The sequence below is a fragment of the Poecilia formosa genome, unplaced genomic scaffold, assembly GCF_000485575.1.
Source record: "Poecilia formosa unplaced genomic scaffold, Poecilia_formosa-5.1.2 Scaffold14, whole genome shotgun sequence".
NCBI lineage: Eukaryota > Metazoa > Chordata > Actinopteri > Cyprinodontiformes > Poeciliidae > Poecilia > Poecilia formosa.
In genome coordinates, this window is record NW_006799953.1 from 1,319,418 (window position 1) to 1,333,642 (window position 14,225).

General features: G+C 40.6%; 1 protein-coding gene and 1 long non-coding RNA gene across 3 annotated transcripts; one reads left to right on the forward strand and one right to left on the reverse strand.

The window, feature by feature from the left end:
- Nucleotides 1-2,031: 2,031 nt before the first annotated feature.
- Nucleotides 2,032-12,441, reverse strand: LOC103134002 (protein cornichon homolog 2). 2 transcript variants are annotated; one of them, XM_016668284.1, is made up of 6 exons: nucleotides 11,751-12,441; nucleotides 10,767-11,321; nucleotides 7,918-7,986; nucleotides 4,123-4,170; nucleotides 2,287-2,399; nucleotides 2,032-2,210 (listed from the first exon to the last, which is right to left on the reverse strand). In XM_016668284.1, exons 2-6 carry the CDS (start codon nucleotides 10,845-10,847, stop codon nucleotides 2,063-2,065), a joined length of 459 nt encoding a protein of 152 aa, XP_016523770.1. In that variant the 5' UTR covers nucleotides 10,848-11,321; nucleotides 11,751-12,441; the 3' UTR covers nucleotides 2,032-2,062. The 2 variants fall into 2 exon arrangements, with proteins under 2 accessions (XP_016523770.1, XP_016523769.1); XM_016668283.1 differs by having other exon boundaries at nucleotides 11,729-12,441.
- On the forward strand, nucleotides 3,726-10,736 carry LOC107835577 (uncharacterized). The gene is made up of 3 exons (XR_001661370.1): nucleotides 3,726-4,011; nucleotides 5,134-5,136; nucleotides 10,709-10,736. It is a non-coding gene; the product is annotated as an uncharacterized LOC107835577 (long non-coding RNA).
- Nucleotides 12,442-14,225: the final 1,784 nt, after the last annotated feature.

Below are 14,225 nucleotides of genomic sequence, written 5' to 3' on the forward strand. Positions count from 1 at the left end.
TGAAACACTTTGACGTGCTTTCATTTAAATCATATTGATACAGATAATTATTCTGCAGCCATATATATATAAAAAAAACACATCCTGGTCCACCGCTAAGGCGTAACAAGATTTCGTGCGTTGAGATTAAAAAGCCGTGATTTTTCTCAATAAAGTCGTGTCTGTTTCTCAAAGTAACAACGCATTTTCTGTAATATAAAGTCGGCTCTTATGAGTTTCCCAGTTGGAAATACAAAAATGATTCTAAAAAAATAATGAAACTGGAAGTCCTCGTATCCGGAGTGGCAAAGGAATATCACGAAAGTTGAACGATTCAACTATTTATCGGGAAATCTAACCGTTTCTTTCTTGTTAAGCTACTTTTTAAATCCACAAAATGGAAGAGAAAAGTTTGCTAGTGGCTTGTATTGTTAATAGCAGCACCAAAAAATGTACAAATCTAGAAGTTTCTCTGACACCTAAAACGCGGTTGAGTTGGGTTTTGTCACTAGAGGTCTGATTTCTGGGGCAGCCATGTTGTGTCTGTGTTGGAGTCTCTTATTTTGAAGTAAGACAGGAATTAGTAGGTTAGTTGTTGAACTAAAGAGTTGTTTAATGAGGAATGTTCGCTGTGCTAGATGAGATTAGTATTAGATGAATGCTTACTAAATGTTTGAACTCGATGATATAAAGGGGATTTTAGCTGAGGTATAAAAATCATTGAAAGGATTGACTGTGTTTACAAGACTCCAACTGTGAATATTAGCTACAAACACAAATCCAAACTGGAAACACACGTTTCAACACTGCCATGTTGTCTGTATGTAATCAAATGTTCACTACCACTGTCGTTTTTGTACACAACCCCGGCCGCGCGAACGGCGGCTTCTCTTGGCTTAAATCCGAAACCAACGGCGCATATTTTCACCGTCTGTTTCCATCCAGTTCCTCTTCTGTTTGTCCAGTTGATTTGTATTTTTGGGGAGAAGCTGCACATCAGCTTTTAGATGCATGACGTGTTCGAGTTGTCGTCTTACAGTGTGTGTGTGTGTGGCAATGCCACTCAGTCATGCAGCTTTGACGCAACGAGCTTTCAGCGTTGAAAAATGGCTTCCACTTTTTTTCAGAGACTGTTATGGATTTTACAGGTGGTGCAGCTTTTGTGTCCACTTCCTGTGGCTGGCGTGCCTCCACACACCCACGGCCTGGTTTCACAGTTTCCTCTCCCGCTCCTCATCGCTCCCTCACTTTCAGATGAAGGTTCACATGACTGCTAGAACATTAGCTATCCTGTGAAAAAGATGCTCACAGCTGCTCCTCAGTTGCTAAGTGAATGATGACACTTTCTTCTGACTCATGATAGCGCTGTTAGCTTAAGCAAGGAGAGGAATTACTGGTACAGATTAGGTTTTATGTGGCTTCTGGGACGGTAAAATATATTTATATTGTTGTACGCCATTGTGTTTTATGTGATAGATAGCAGCACTAAATTTCAAGATTAAAGAAAGACTCCTTGCAAATGCAAATTCGAAAAGTGTCGAGGATTTGTATTCGACACAGCTGAGTCAAAACTTTCACTCCACCAGCTTTTCACCAGGAGAAACATTTTTACTTGTGATTCTTTATGAAATTGCTCAACCTGTGTCAGATCTGAGGACCAAACGGCTGCTACTTGATTAGTACGAGAGTAAACTGAGTCAAATGCCAATTTCATTTATCGCATCGTTTATCATTTACTGTGATAACGATTTTGATTTATCGTTATCACGTTAAATTCCAAATAATTACCTTTAAAGAACCCTAAACCCATCCGTATTGTTGTGATTGTTATTTTTAGTATTTTTATCGACTGGTAGCTCAGTAAGAGCTTCAATAATAATAGGATTAAATGCAGTTACTCTGTGTAGTTTGGTGGCATAAATCACTTCTTTATGTGACTTAAGAAGCATATTATAAATGGGTAAGTTTTTCAAGAGCAGTATTTGTGTTGACTGTTGTTTCTTAAAGCCACAGAAATCCANGAAAACCTGAACGTTTTCTGGATGTCCTCATTAACCAACCTCTGGGACGACCACGTCTCTCCTCACCTGTACAAGTAGTAGAAGAAAGAGAGCAGGTAGAAGCCCAGCTTGCACCAGGACTCCTTCTGGCAGTAGTTGAGGATGTCGGCGTTCATCACACTGACCGGATCGTACATCACTTCCGATCCGTCGGCCGGCCGATGAAAGAACCTGAAAAGAGCAGCGGGGGGAAGTTTGGCCGGACGGCACGACACACAGCGACGGGACAGCTGCTGTGGGACCGTACCTCCACAGATGGTAGAAGAGCAGCGGGATATTGAGGCCAAGTGTGACCCACTCTCCGGCGCACATGAACATCAGGCAGAAGAGGCCGTGGATGGAGTACTCTGGTACCACCAACTGGTTGGGACAGACACAAGGACGAGGACTGGGTTAAACATCGCTGGGATGCTGCAGCGCCGAGTAAACTCAGACCTTCAGAGCGGAGGCGTCACCGTTACACACTGCTGCTGAACGGGAAGAAGTAGCTCCAGAGGTATTTAGACTGTTTTTATTTGTTTCTAGGCTTTACGCTGATTTAAAAGTTGCCAGCTTTCCTCCAACAAATCAGTAGTTTAGTCCCGTTGTATGAAAGCAAGTTTTTTTTGTCTATTCAGTAAGCAGCATCCTGAGCCTCCAGACTCCTGCTCAACAGTCTAAATGCAGAACAGCTGCAATTATTTTCTACTTTTTTGTCCTTTCTATTATCTGTTTAATGGTTTTTCAAACAATTTCAGCATAATTTTAAAGTCTTGCCTCGGACTTGAATCGAGAAATGGACTTGGACTAGACCATTCTATCAGATTGATCTGAACCATTCCATTATAGCTCTGCTACTGGGTCTGCAGTCTGCGGGTCCAGAGCTGCCAGTGGCTCTTCGGACCCTTCACAATGCGTCTGAGTGACTTTGTTAAAAATTACAAAACACAAACTGAAGTTTTTAAATATAGGTGTAATAACAAAAGTCAGTCTTAGCTGCTTTGAAACCCTTTTGTGGAATAATTGCATTGAATTTCCACAGCAGAATGACACTGGAAGTGTCATTTATATTTTTAAGATCTACTTTTTCTTGTCTCTGTGTTGGAAATCCCACCAGTGTCTACTACAGATATTTTATTTTCCAGTATTTTGATTGTAACTACATATTTAATTTGCAAACATTTTTTATTGTTTTGGAACTGACATTCATTAATATGTGAATAACTTTATAATATGACTGACATTTGAATTTATTCCAGTTTTATTGTATTTACTTATGGATGTTCTCTTTTTTTTTCTTTTACAAATGTGGTGAAAATATGTCGAAAAGATGAAGCCACAGTTTTTTCCCTAATGACTAAATAATAAATTACTGCTGTTCATTTTTCACTCTGAGACTTTTCAATTGGCACTACAACTTTATCTGCTTTTGTTCTGCGTTTTTTATAAATGTCAACATCCCATGAAAGAAAGTGGAGTTTTTTCTTTTTCAGAACCTAAAAACAAAACCCATTTAAAACGGTTGTTCTTTCAAAATAACAAACTTCTTATAGTAGACTCTTTATTTTGTTTTTTTAATTTAAGCTGCCGTTTTTCAAAAGTTCATGTAATATTTGTGGCTCTAAACAGGGTTTCTGCAGCTTCATGCATGATGCTGCCACCACCGTGTTTCAGGGCTTTTTCCACAACACATAAAACAGTTTCACTTCTTTCATTTACAGCTTAGAAATATATGTTAGAGTCGACGGTGTGAGTCCCTTCATCCAACTCAAATGAATCAGAATCTTACCCTGTTTCTACATCCTGAACTTCCTACTCAGGCATTTTCAAAGGAGCATAAAGAGCAACAGGAGCTTTCAGAGACTCTTGAGTTTATTTTTCGCTAAAAGCTTCGAAAGGAAAAAAAGAAAACTCCACGGATAAAAACCTTGATGGCATGTCCATCAACGCCTGTCTGCAGGACAGGAATATATGTGAATCAGTGTGTGTGTGTGTGTGTGCGTGTGCAAAAGAGACAAATGGTGTTGGTTGTCTGAAGCCCCTCTGCCTTAGTCATCCGCTTCCCTCCACCCCGTCCAAAAGGTGAGAATCATCTGTTACTCACTCTGCGGAGCAGGTTGCAGATCCGCTCGATGTTTAAGATCCTTTCTCTCTAAAAAGGAGGACAGAGAGAGAGAACACCGCCTGTCAATAGTCTGCAAAATACAAGATGTTCCTACAAAACAAAAACAGTCACATAATGAAAGAACAAATACATCTTCATCCGTTAGAGAGCTTGAAATGATATTAATGTTGGTAATTATTAACTAAAACACCAACAATCGCTTGATTTTGTATTTTTTTTAATTAGTTTTCAAAAAGCTTGGATTGATTACACTCATAAACCCGTCTACCTTTAATGGACTGCGATGTTTTGGACTGCTAACAACCCTCCTGCGAGCGATAACTCGACGCCCAGCTCTGATATGAACGCCGTCCGTCTTTCACAGCATCGATCAGACACTATCTGCATGTCACTCATTGGGTTGTTCACTAATAAGCCACCGTGGGGAAATTATGTGTTTAATAGAGCAGCGAAGCTAAAATATCATTAGTCCTGTCATTAGCAGATGGCTCATCCATTTTATTATTTCTTTTCGGTGAGGCAAAGTTACATCAAACAAGAAACATTGGTTAATCAGCAAGTCTAATTCCCTTTTATTTATGAGTCCTTTTTTTAAAGCTTCTGTCTCGGGTCGAGGCCCCTTGATGTCTGCTCCCTTTAGTCGATTTTTTTTCCGAAAATGTGGACATAAATGGAGAATCCCCTGCTGACCTGAGAGTAAATTCTGCCCTGAATCCTCAGCCAGCTATCAACTATTCAGCTTCAGCACAGTTAGCTCGGTCTGTCTGACTCCCTCCGTCTTTTTCAAGCTTCGTGCCCCACATCCGTCAACGGCGCAGCGATGCGGTTCAACATGTGAATGCGATAAACCGAATGTTATCTGGTTTGGAGTTGGAGTTGTCCATCGTTGTGCTACTCTGTCTTTATCGCCTGTAGCTTCCCCGAGGATCTGTGTCCGGTCATCCAGGCTCAGTGGGACCGAATCAACCCAACGGGGGACATTTATCAGAGGCGGTCGAGAAATTACACAAAACAAAAGAGAGCGAAAACGAGGAAGCGATTACAAAATATAATTTGTACCTGCTGCTTTGAATAATGAAACACTTTGACGTGCTTTCATTTAAATCATATTGATACAGATAATTATTCTGCAGCCATATATATATAAAAAAAACACATCCTGGTCCACCGCTAAGGCGTAACAAGATTTCGTGCGTTGAGATTAAAAAGCCGTGATTTTTCTCAATAAAGTCGTGTCTGTTTCTCAAAGTAACAACGCATTTTCTGTAATATAAAGTCGGATCTTATGAGTTTCCCAGTTGGAAATACAAAAATGATTCTAAAAAAATAATGAAACTGGAAGTCCTCGTATCCGGAGTGGCAAAGGAATATCACGAAAGTTGAACGATTCAACTATTTATCGGGAAATCTAACCGTTTCTTTCTTGTTAAGCTACTTTTTAAATCCACAAAATGGAAGAGAAAAGTTTGCTAGTGGCTTGTATTGTTAATAGCAGCACCAAAAAATGTACAAATCTAGAAGTTTCTCTGACACCTAAAACGCGGTTGAGTTGGGTTTTGTCACTAGAGGTCTGATTTCTGGGGCAGCCATGTTGTGTCTGTGTTGGAGTCTCTTATTTTGAAGTAAGACAGGAAGTAATGTTAGTTGTTGAACTAAAGAGTTGTTTAATGAGGAATGTTCGCTGTGCTAGATGAGATTAGTATTAGATGAATGCTTACTAAATGTTTGAACTCGATGATATAAAGGGGATTTTAGCTGAGGTATAAAAATCATTGAAAGGATTGACTGTGTTTACAAGACTCCAACTGTGAATATTAGCTACAAACACAAATCCAAACTGGAAACGCACGTTTCAACACTGCCATGTTGTCTGTATGTAATCAAATGTTCACTACCACTGTCGTTTTTGTACACAACCCAGGCCGCGCAAACGGCGGCTTCTCTTGACTTAAATCCGAAACCAACGCCGCGCATTTCCATCCAGTTCCTCTTCTGTTTGTCCAGTTGATTTGTATTTTTGGGGAGAAGCTGCACATCAGCTTTTAGATGCATGACGTGTTCGAGTTGTCGTCTTACAGTGTGTGTGTGTGTGGCAATGCCACTCAGTCATGCAGCTTTGACGCAACGAGCTTTCAGCGTTGAAAAATGGCTTCCACTTTTTTTCAGAGACTGTTATGGATTTTACAGGTGGTGCAGCTTTTGTGTCCACTTCCTGTGGCTGGCGTGCCTCCACACACCCACGGCCTGGTTTCACAGTTTCCTCTCCCGCTCCTCATCGCTCCCTCACTTTCAGATGAAGGTTCACATGACTGCTAGAACATTAGCTATCCTGTGAAAAAGATGCTCACAGCTGCTCCTCAGTTGCTAAGTGAATGATGACACTTTCTTCTGACTCATGATAGCGCTGTTAGCTTAAGCAAGGAGAGGAATTACTGATACAGATGAGGTTTTATGTGGCTTGTGGGACGGTAAAATATATTTATATTGTTGTACGCCATTGTGTTTTATGTGATAGATAGCAGCACTAAATTTCAAGATTAAAGAAAGACTCCTTGCAAATGCAAATTCGAAAAGTGTCGAGGATTTGTATTCGACACAGCTGAGTCAAAACTTTCACTCCACCAGCTTTTCACCAGGAGAAACATTTTTACTTGTGATTCTTTATGAAATTGCTCAACCTGTGTCAGATCTGAGGACCAAACGGCTGATACTTGATTAGTACGAGAGTAAACTGAGTCAAATGCCAATTTCATTTATCGCATCGTTTATCATTTATTGTGATAACGATTTTGATTTATCGTTATCACGTTAAATTCCAAATAATTACCTTTAAAGAACCCTAAACCCATCCGTATTGTTGTGATTGTTATTTTTAGTATTTTTATCGACTGGTAGCTCAGTAAGAGCTTCAATAATAATAGGATTAAATGCAGTTACTCTGTGTAGTTTGGTGACATAAATCACTTCTTTATGTGACTTAAGAAGCATATTATAAATGGGTAAGTTTTTCAAGAGCAGTATTTGTGTTGACTGTTGTTTCTTAAAGCCACAGAAATCCAGTTACTGAAGTTGTTATTGTTATTATGATAACAATAACTCTATCATATCACAAAATATCGCGATAAAACTTTAAATCCATATCGTCTACCCCTACTTCCCTTGAACTAATATGTGCGTCTTTGTCCTCCTTTAATACATAAAATCCAAAGAAAATACATTGGATTTTTGGTAAAAGGACAAGGAATGAGAAGAAAACTGCTAGAAACTAGGACAAAAATTGGCTTTTTGTTTTGTTTTGTTTTCTAATTAATTATAGATTTTGTTCTTGCAACGCAGTTCGCTCTGACAGCATCGCAGTTCATCATTGTCTAAACAGGGGCTTCATTCGAATGGATCTCTTTAACTGATTAGGCCAAGGAGCCGACGTCTTTGAAGAGCGTTGATTGCATTAATCTGCATACAAATGACTTCTCAAAGAAACACCGTCTGCTTTACCACGGCGGCAATCGCTCGGAAGCCGGGATTAACGGTAAAATCAAAAGTACAAATATTTATTGCTAAGGAAATTAATGCATCGCTCTAAACGGAGCTCAATTAAATACCCAGAGGAATCCCCAGACCATTCTCCGCCATTAAATGGTGGCTGCCTGCTCTGTTTGCATGTGTGTAATGATCATGAAGAAAAAAAAATCTGAAAGCAGAGATTGCTCTTCAAGCACATGAAGGTTTGATTTTTTTTTTTTAGATTTAGGGAAACAACAGGGTTCTTCTTACCGCTCTGGTGGGATTGCTCTGATCAATGGGGTTTTTGAAGTCTGTGCGGAGTTCATCAAATGCAATGATCTGAAAAAAAGAAGAAAAGAGAAAAAAGTAGCAGAACGGTGTGAGAAAATGTTCTTTCGACTTTTCAGACACACTCGTAACAATTGGCTGCAGGCCGATGCTATCGACGAGCAGCGCCTATACCGCCCAGCTGCGGCCGCATTCTTCGCATTGTGAGAGGCACACATGGTGATTTAGGGATGGATGCGCACATGTGCAATTAGTGGAAGCATTGATCTGGCTTGTCTTGTGAATTTTTCACCCCTTTTACACACAGCAGTGTCCAGAAAAAACACAAACCTGCTAGCAATATTCATCAGTAATTAAAAGCATCCGTGTATCTTGCAAAGTTTTCGAGGTAAAAAATGCATGAATTTTCCGTTTAGATATTTTTTTTGTTTATTTAATGCAAGCCAAAATCAGATTAGTGCTTTAAAAGTAAAAGAAAAAAACAACCCGATGCGCTGACTGGCAGGTGAGCTTTGGAAATGTGAGCTTTGGAAATGACTGCGACTGCTCCTTAAGACGCAGGAGAAGAGTGAACGTCAGCAGTGAGGAACCACTTCTGTGTACAATAGAAAACGTCCCGGTAATTTCCCCCGTCTGAGCCCATATGGCGCCCCCTCATCTTTCACACTTGGCTCCCTTGTAAACAGATGCAGTTTCCATGGAGACATGGTGAGTCCCCTCGCTGGGCACCATGGTTACTCTTGAAAGAGAAGGGGGGGAGGAATAAAAGCTGATTGGTTGTGTGAGTGAGCCATACATAGTTTTGGGTGCTGCACCCATGGGTGGAGGCAGACCCACGAGGGGGGCGGAGGGAGTCGGAACATATTCCTGGTTTGACGGGCGTATTTAAATCACCACAGAGCCAGACGCACGCCTCACATGCAGACACGCAGAGTGACTCACATACAGTCTCACCCACTTAGTCAACTGGTACGTTAGTCATTTTAAGTCCTATAGCCCTAATGAGGCGTTTCATATCTCGCATTATGCCTGCCTGACTGCCTCCATGCAGCAAATGTAAAAAAAATAGGTGAGACATCGAAGCGGAGATGTTTGCAGAGTGTGTAACCGCCAAACAAAGAGCTCAGGTCTCCTGAGGTGTCTGAACAAATTCCACCCAAAGCAGGGCGTTAGATGAAGCCCAATCTGGCGGGTCAGAGTCATGATCGTTGAGGCTTTCAGGAAGCCGGAGCACTTTGTTTGAGAAAGTGTTTGTCGTCTGGAGCTCTCCGATGGATGACTGATTGCATAATTAGAAATCGTGCATCCAGGGACGGTGCTAGCTTGTTCGGTGCCCTGGGTGGACAACATTCAGCACCTCCTAACCCCCCGACTCTCGCTTTTTCAACCAACCGTGACACGTTATTTCAAATTTCCATTTTCTGAAGCAGGCATAATGGAAATTTGATTAAATCTTATTTGAAAAACATAGAAGTGGAACACAGCACAGGTCTATGAGTATATAGCCAGAAGCATCGTGCCGCGTTTACACAGTGTTGAAAGTGCAAGGAGCTATATTTAATCTATTTGGTATTGATAAGTATCAGTTATGGGACATAACAGCAGTATATTGGAAAACAGTCCAAATTTTCACATGTTAGCATTTTTATTAAATAGTCTCTCGCTGCCCACACCGCTAATTTCAAAAACTGCTAGTGCGTGCATCATTGTTACCTTATTTACTTTTAAAAGGAATAACAATCCAACTGATAACATTTGTGCTAAACAGAAACTGACACATTCATAAATGAATGCATTTGACTTAGAAATTTGCTGTAGTCACTGTAGACTTCAATAGCTGCATTTCCATTAGAAATGTGGGCAAAATTTTGCCAATATTCCACAAATGTTGAAAATACACAAGTTTTCAGTGGTGGTGTTTCCATTAAATAAGAAATGTAACTAAAACCACACGTGAACAAGTATTCGATTTCGATACAGCTGAAAAACCACCTCATCCTGGCACAACGTGGGTTTTCTCAAAATTGTCGTGTTTCTGTCAGGAAAATATGTTTTTGCAATTCCATTTTATGCATTTATATGTTCAACTGAAACTATTCTAATGTCATATAATCTTTAGTCATAAGATATCATTTCAAAGATCGCTAAAGTTTGTGTTGCTCATAAAAGTGAACAGTTAGAAACTGTCAATCTAAAAGCAAAAACACATTTTTACTACGCATCTATTTACTACTGTTAAAATATTCACAAAAACGGCCCAGTCAGAGTATCTTAAACCTTGGCTGTTAATTGATTTTTTTTTTTTTTACCTATTTTTATATTTTTAAAGGTGTTAAAAGAAATCTGTGAAATTACACTGATTGGTCAAGAAGAGGCATAGAGTGACACAAAGTTGAATTAAGTCGCTCACAAACCCACAAACATACACAAAAACATCTTTTTAATAATGTGCACAGTAAGAATGAACTGACTGTTCATTGGTTGTCATAATTAGTGACCCCTGGTTGTAGTGGTGGGCTGCAGCCTAACTTTTAGAGATGCCACTGGTCCCAAGAATCAAACTACTACATTCTAGGACTATTAAGGCACATTTACTTTTTTACTTTTACCCTAAATGGCCTGAGCCAATAAGTGTGCTTGTGCAGAAGAAAGAGAAAAAAAACCCAAGTGTTGTACAACTGCGTGTAGGTGGACGTGTTTGTCTGCCTGTGTGGGATGATATAAGAGTGGACGTCCACAGGCCCCAACATGTGCCCGATTCGCTGTCAGAGAGTGTGTGTGTGTGTGTGTGTGTGTGTGTGTGTGTGTGCAGTGGTTTTGGTGACACTCACCTGCCATATGACAAAGAAGATGAGCCCGGCGCACAGAACCAGGGTGAGCATGTAGCAGAAGGCCGCGAAGGTGAACGCCATGTCTTCCCCAGCCAGCCTGATGACCGGAGGAGGGGGACAAAAAACAAACAAAAAAAAAAAAAAGAATCCAAAAACTTCCCGCCTGCTTTCTTTCTGTATTGTTTTCAGGCTGCCGGTGTTCCTCCCTCCTGAGCGGCTGCTTATTGTCTGTTTCCACTTCAGGTGTGAGCAGAGCAATCACTGACAGTGACGATCAATAGTGAGCTCAAGCTGCTTCCAGTGCTTGTCTCCCCTTTTGTGCGGCTGACGGCAGGACGTCTCGCTGGGGTTCGGGGAGCTCTGAGGAAATCTGTTCTCAGCCACAGTTTCACTGTTGTTGCCCCCAACGCACACACACCCGGTGCTCCTCTTTTTTTTTCTCTCTTCAATCTCTGACAGGCAAATAGTCTGCCTCCTCTTCCGCCGAGGAGTTTCTCCTGAGACAAAACCTACACATATGTCTCTGAAGGTAAAAGTGTCTGATGGGCACACCGACTGCAGAATCGCAGGATTGTTGTCGATATTAAGAGCAGTAAAAAAGAAGAAAAAAAAGAAAGAATAAGAAAAAACAGGATTACTGTCCAGGGTGGTTATGGCTTATGGTAGTCAAGTTTACTATGGCTTACAGTTCAGACTAAGACACCCTTATTGGCATGTTATTCCAGGTCATATTTAACGGTTTTATAAACATCCAGCTTGTTTCTATCTGTAGGCTGTTGAGCATTTATAATTCCCTCCTAAAGTTGAAGGTATTGCTTTGCAGGCTTATTGTGGCAAATACTTGTTGCTCCAGTGATTTACCAAAGGAGGACTCAAACGGCACGCACAAGTTTGGAATCGACACGAAATTTTGAAACACTCAAATACACGACCAAAAGCAAGGACGGATACCTTAAACTGACCTTAACATCGAGTAGGGAGTACCTGTCTGCGGGTGCAGCCGTGTCTGCCTCTGAACAGTCCACTCTGCCCTTGTTTCTGTCAGTTTGGGTCGGCACCATGTCAGTGTTGTCTGCCCTATTTCTGCGTCTCAGATGCATTCCTCAGAGTTCTCCAACCTCAAAAGAGAGAGAGAGAGAGAGCCTTCACACGCAGGTTCTTCTCCAGGAAAATGTTTCACTTCTGGCCGGAAACAATAAAAAAAAAGAAGAAGAAGAAGAAGAAAAAAGGAGTGTAGGGGAAAAGATTTAACCAGAACCCTGTAGGGAATCTACGTGTTCACAGTGCGCAGTTGTGCCGATTTTGAAAACACTCCTGTTGATAAGCAAGACATCTCCACGGCTCTCAGAAGTAATGACTTATTGGTACCAGCCTCTCATCTCGTCTACCCAAAGCCCCTCTGCTACAGACCGCCCTTTATTTTTTCCAGAGATGTGTATTTCCTGAGTCTGCTGTCTCTGGCTGCCTCTTTCCACTATTTCTTAGACTGCGAGAGAAAAATTTCAACCACGGTCGCTGTTATAAAAGTCAACCAATAGCGTTGCTCCGTCTCCCTCCCGATCTCCTGCTTCCTCTCTCCTCTTTTCTGTCAGCGTCCCTCTCTCGTGCATTTTTATATTTCTATAATCCCCTGCTCCCCAGAGACTGATGAGGGGGCAGGGCAAGCTGGAGATGTCTGCCTCCCTCTCCCTCCTCACCAGAGCTTTCAATCATCCATCATTTGGTGAAATGCAAGTCTGGCTCTGAGAGGGTGTTGCTTTCTGTTACCTGTCATTTCCTGCCTCCGCACCATTAGCATGCAGTAAATTGCTGTATTTTACTTTGCCTCGTTCTCATTCTCCTCCCTTCAGTCGTTCTCAGCCTCACAATGAACTGATTTCAGAAACTGCTGGTGCCGTAATGCAAAGACGTGCCACATACTTTTTCTTTTTTAAATTGAAAAGTACCAAATAATTTTGTTCTCTAGATCTGAGCGTTGGCATCTGCTTTCAAAAATGTCAAAGATATGGGAAAAAGAGAAATGTTCACAGCATCCAATGGTTCAGTCTCATTTTGTGCATCAGAACCACGTAAGATGGTGGTTATGTAGTTGTTGTGTTTCTGCTAATTTTAGCTGGAAATCGACCAGATGTTTGAAGAAAGTTCTCTGGTCAGATGAGACAAGCCTGACATTTTGTTAAAATCTGAAACGCAGTGGGTAGCACCTTGTTAGTATGTTGGTAGCCTTTCATTATCAGGATGGATGGAAGATGGATGGAGGTAAACAGAAGAAAACGATGTGGGAAGAAAACCTGTTACATGATATGACATACGTCAGACTGAGAAGCAGGACTCTAAACATATCGTGAATCGAAAGGTTTCAGTTAAAGTATATTTAATGTCATCCCAAACCTAAACACAACTTAGTATCTATAAGAATAAAAAAAAAAGTCTGTTCAAACCTGCTGTCCATCCAATCTGACCAAGACTTGGCTGGGAACTATGGGCAAAACTATTTCCAGATGTGATAGCTGCTGAAAATGCAATGCGAAGTTGACTTAACAAAGCTAAACACATGTGCACATCTTCTTCCTGAGCCGCATGATGGTCAGATATTATCACATCTAAACTTGCATTTAATTATTTGAACAGTTTAATGCAGCACTTTCAAGCATCAGTTAATTGTTCCCATGGATGAACCAGACTTGTTCAGCTCCACAATTCTCTTCCGGATATCTTGGCTGATTTCTTTGCAATGTGTTGGCAGAGCATCCACTCTTACCTGGCTATCCACTTAAATTAGTTGCTATTGTAACAATTACCTGCTCTTACATAAGTAAATGTCTCTTTAGCTACCACTGAAACTAGCCCAGTTCCTAACCACCATCGCTTTTATGTGATTTCAGAAGTGAAAACTGAAAACTAAAGGCTTGTTTACTTTTAATGAGCTGACAAGCTAACTGCAGGTATATTATTTTAGATTAGTTTTACCTGGCAACCTTTACTTCCATGTATTTAGCATGGAAGTAATTAGAATTAGAATTAGAATGTTGTCTAATTCAGACAACATTCAGAAACAATGAGCTAGCTAGTCCTTCACATGTAAACAAATATTTCCAGCTAGCTACAATCCTTCTTTTCACCCTTTTGTTAAGTTTGGTATAACTTACCTTAAGTTGTGTCTTGTTCACCAATTCTACCTAGCAAACAAGCTATTAAAATTTATTTCAAGTCATTTTTTATTTCTTTCAGCTACTTGGTATGCTGCTGCTATGTGATTTTTATTTTATTTTTTTATTATTTTTTTACATTTACCATAATTTTCGGACTATAAGCCTCTACTTTCCCCCCACGATTTGAACCATGCAGCTTATAGCCCGGTTCGGATTTTCTGTGGATTTTTCTTCAACCGCCAGGGGGCGCTTTAGCAGGAAGTGAATCATTGTAAGTCAAAATTGGAAATCAAAGAAGAAAGTGCTA

Coding starts and splice junctions, on each gene's coding strand:
- LOC103134002 (XM_016668284.1), bottom strand. CDS start 10,847: ATGGCGTTCACCTTCGCGGCCTTCTGCTACATGCTCACCCTGGTTCTG. Junction 2,400..4,122: donor TCTGCAACCTGCTCCGCAGA/GTGAGTAACAGA, acceptor TGTCCCAACCAG/TTGGTGGTACCAGAGTACTC. Junction 2,211..2,286: donor CTCTTCTACCATCTGTGGAG/GTACGGTCCCAC, acceptor TGCTCTTTTCAG/GTTCTTTCATCGGCCGGCCG.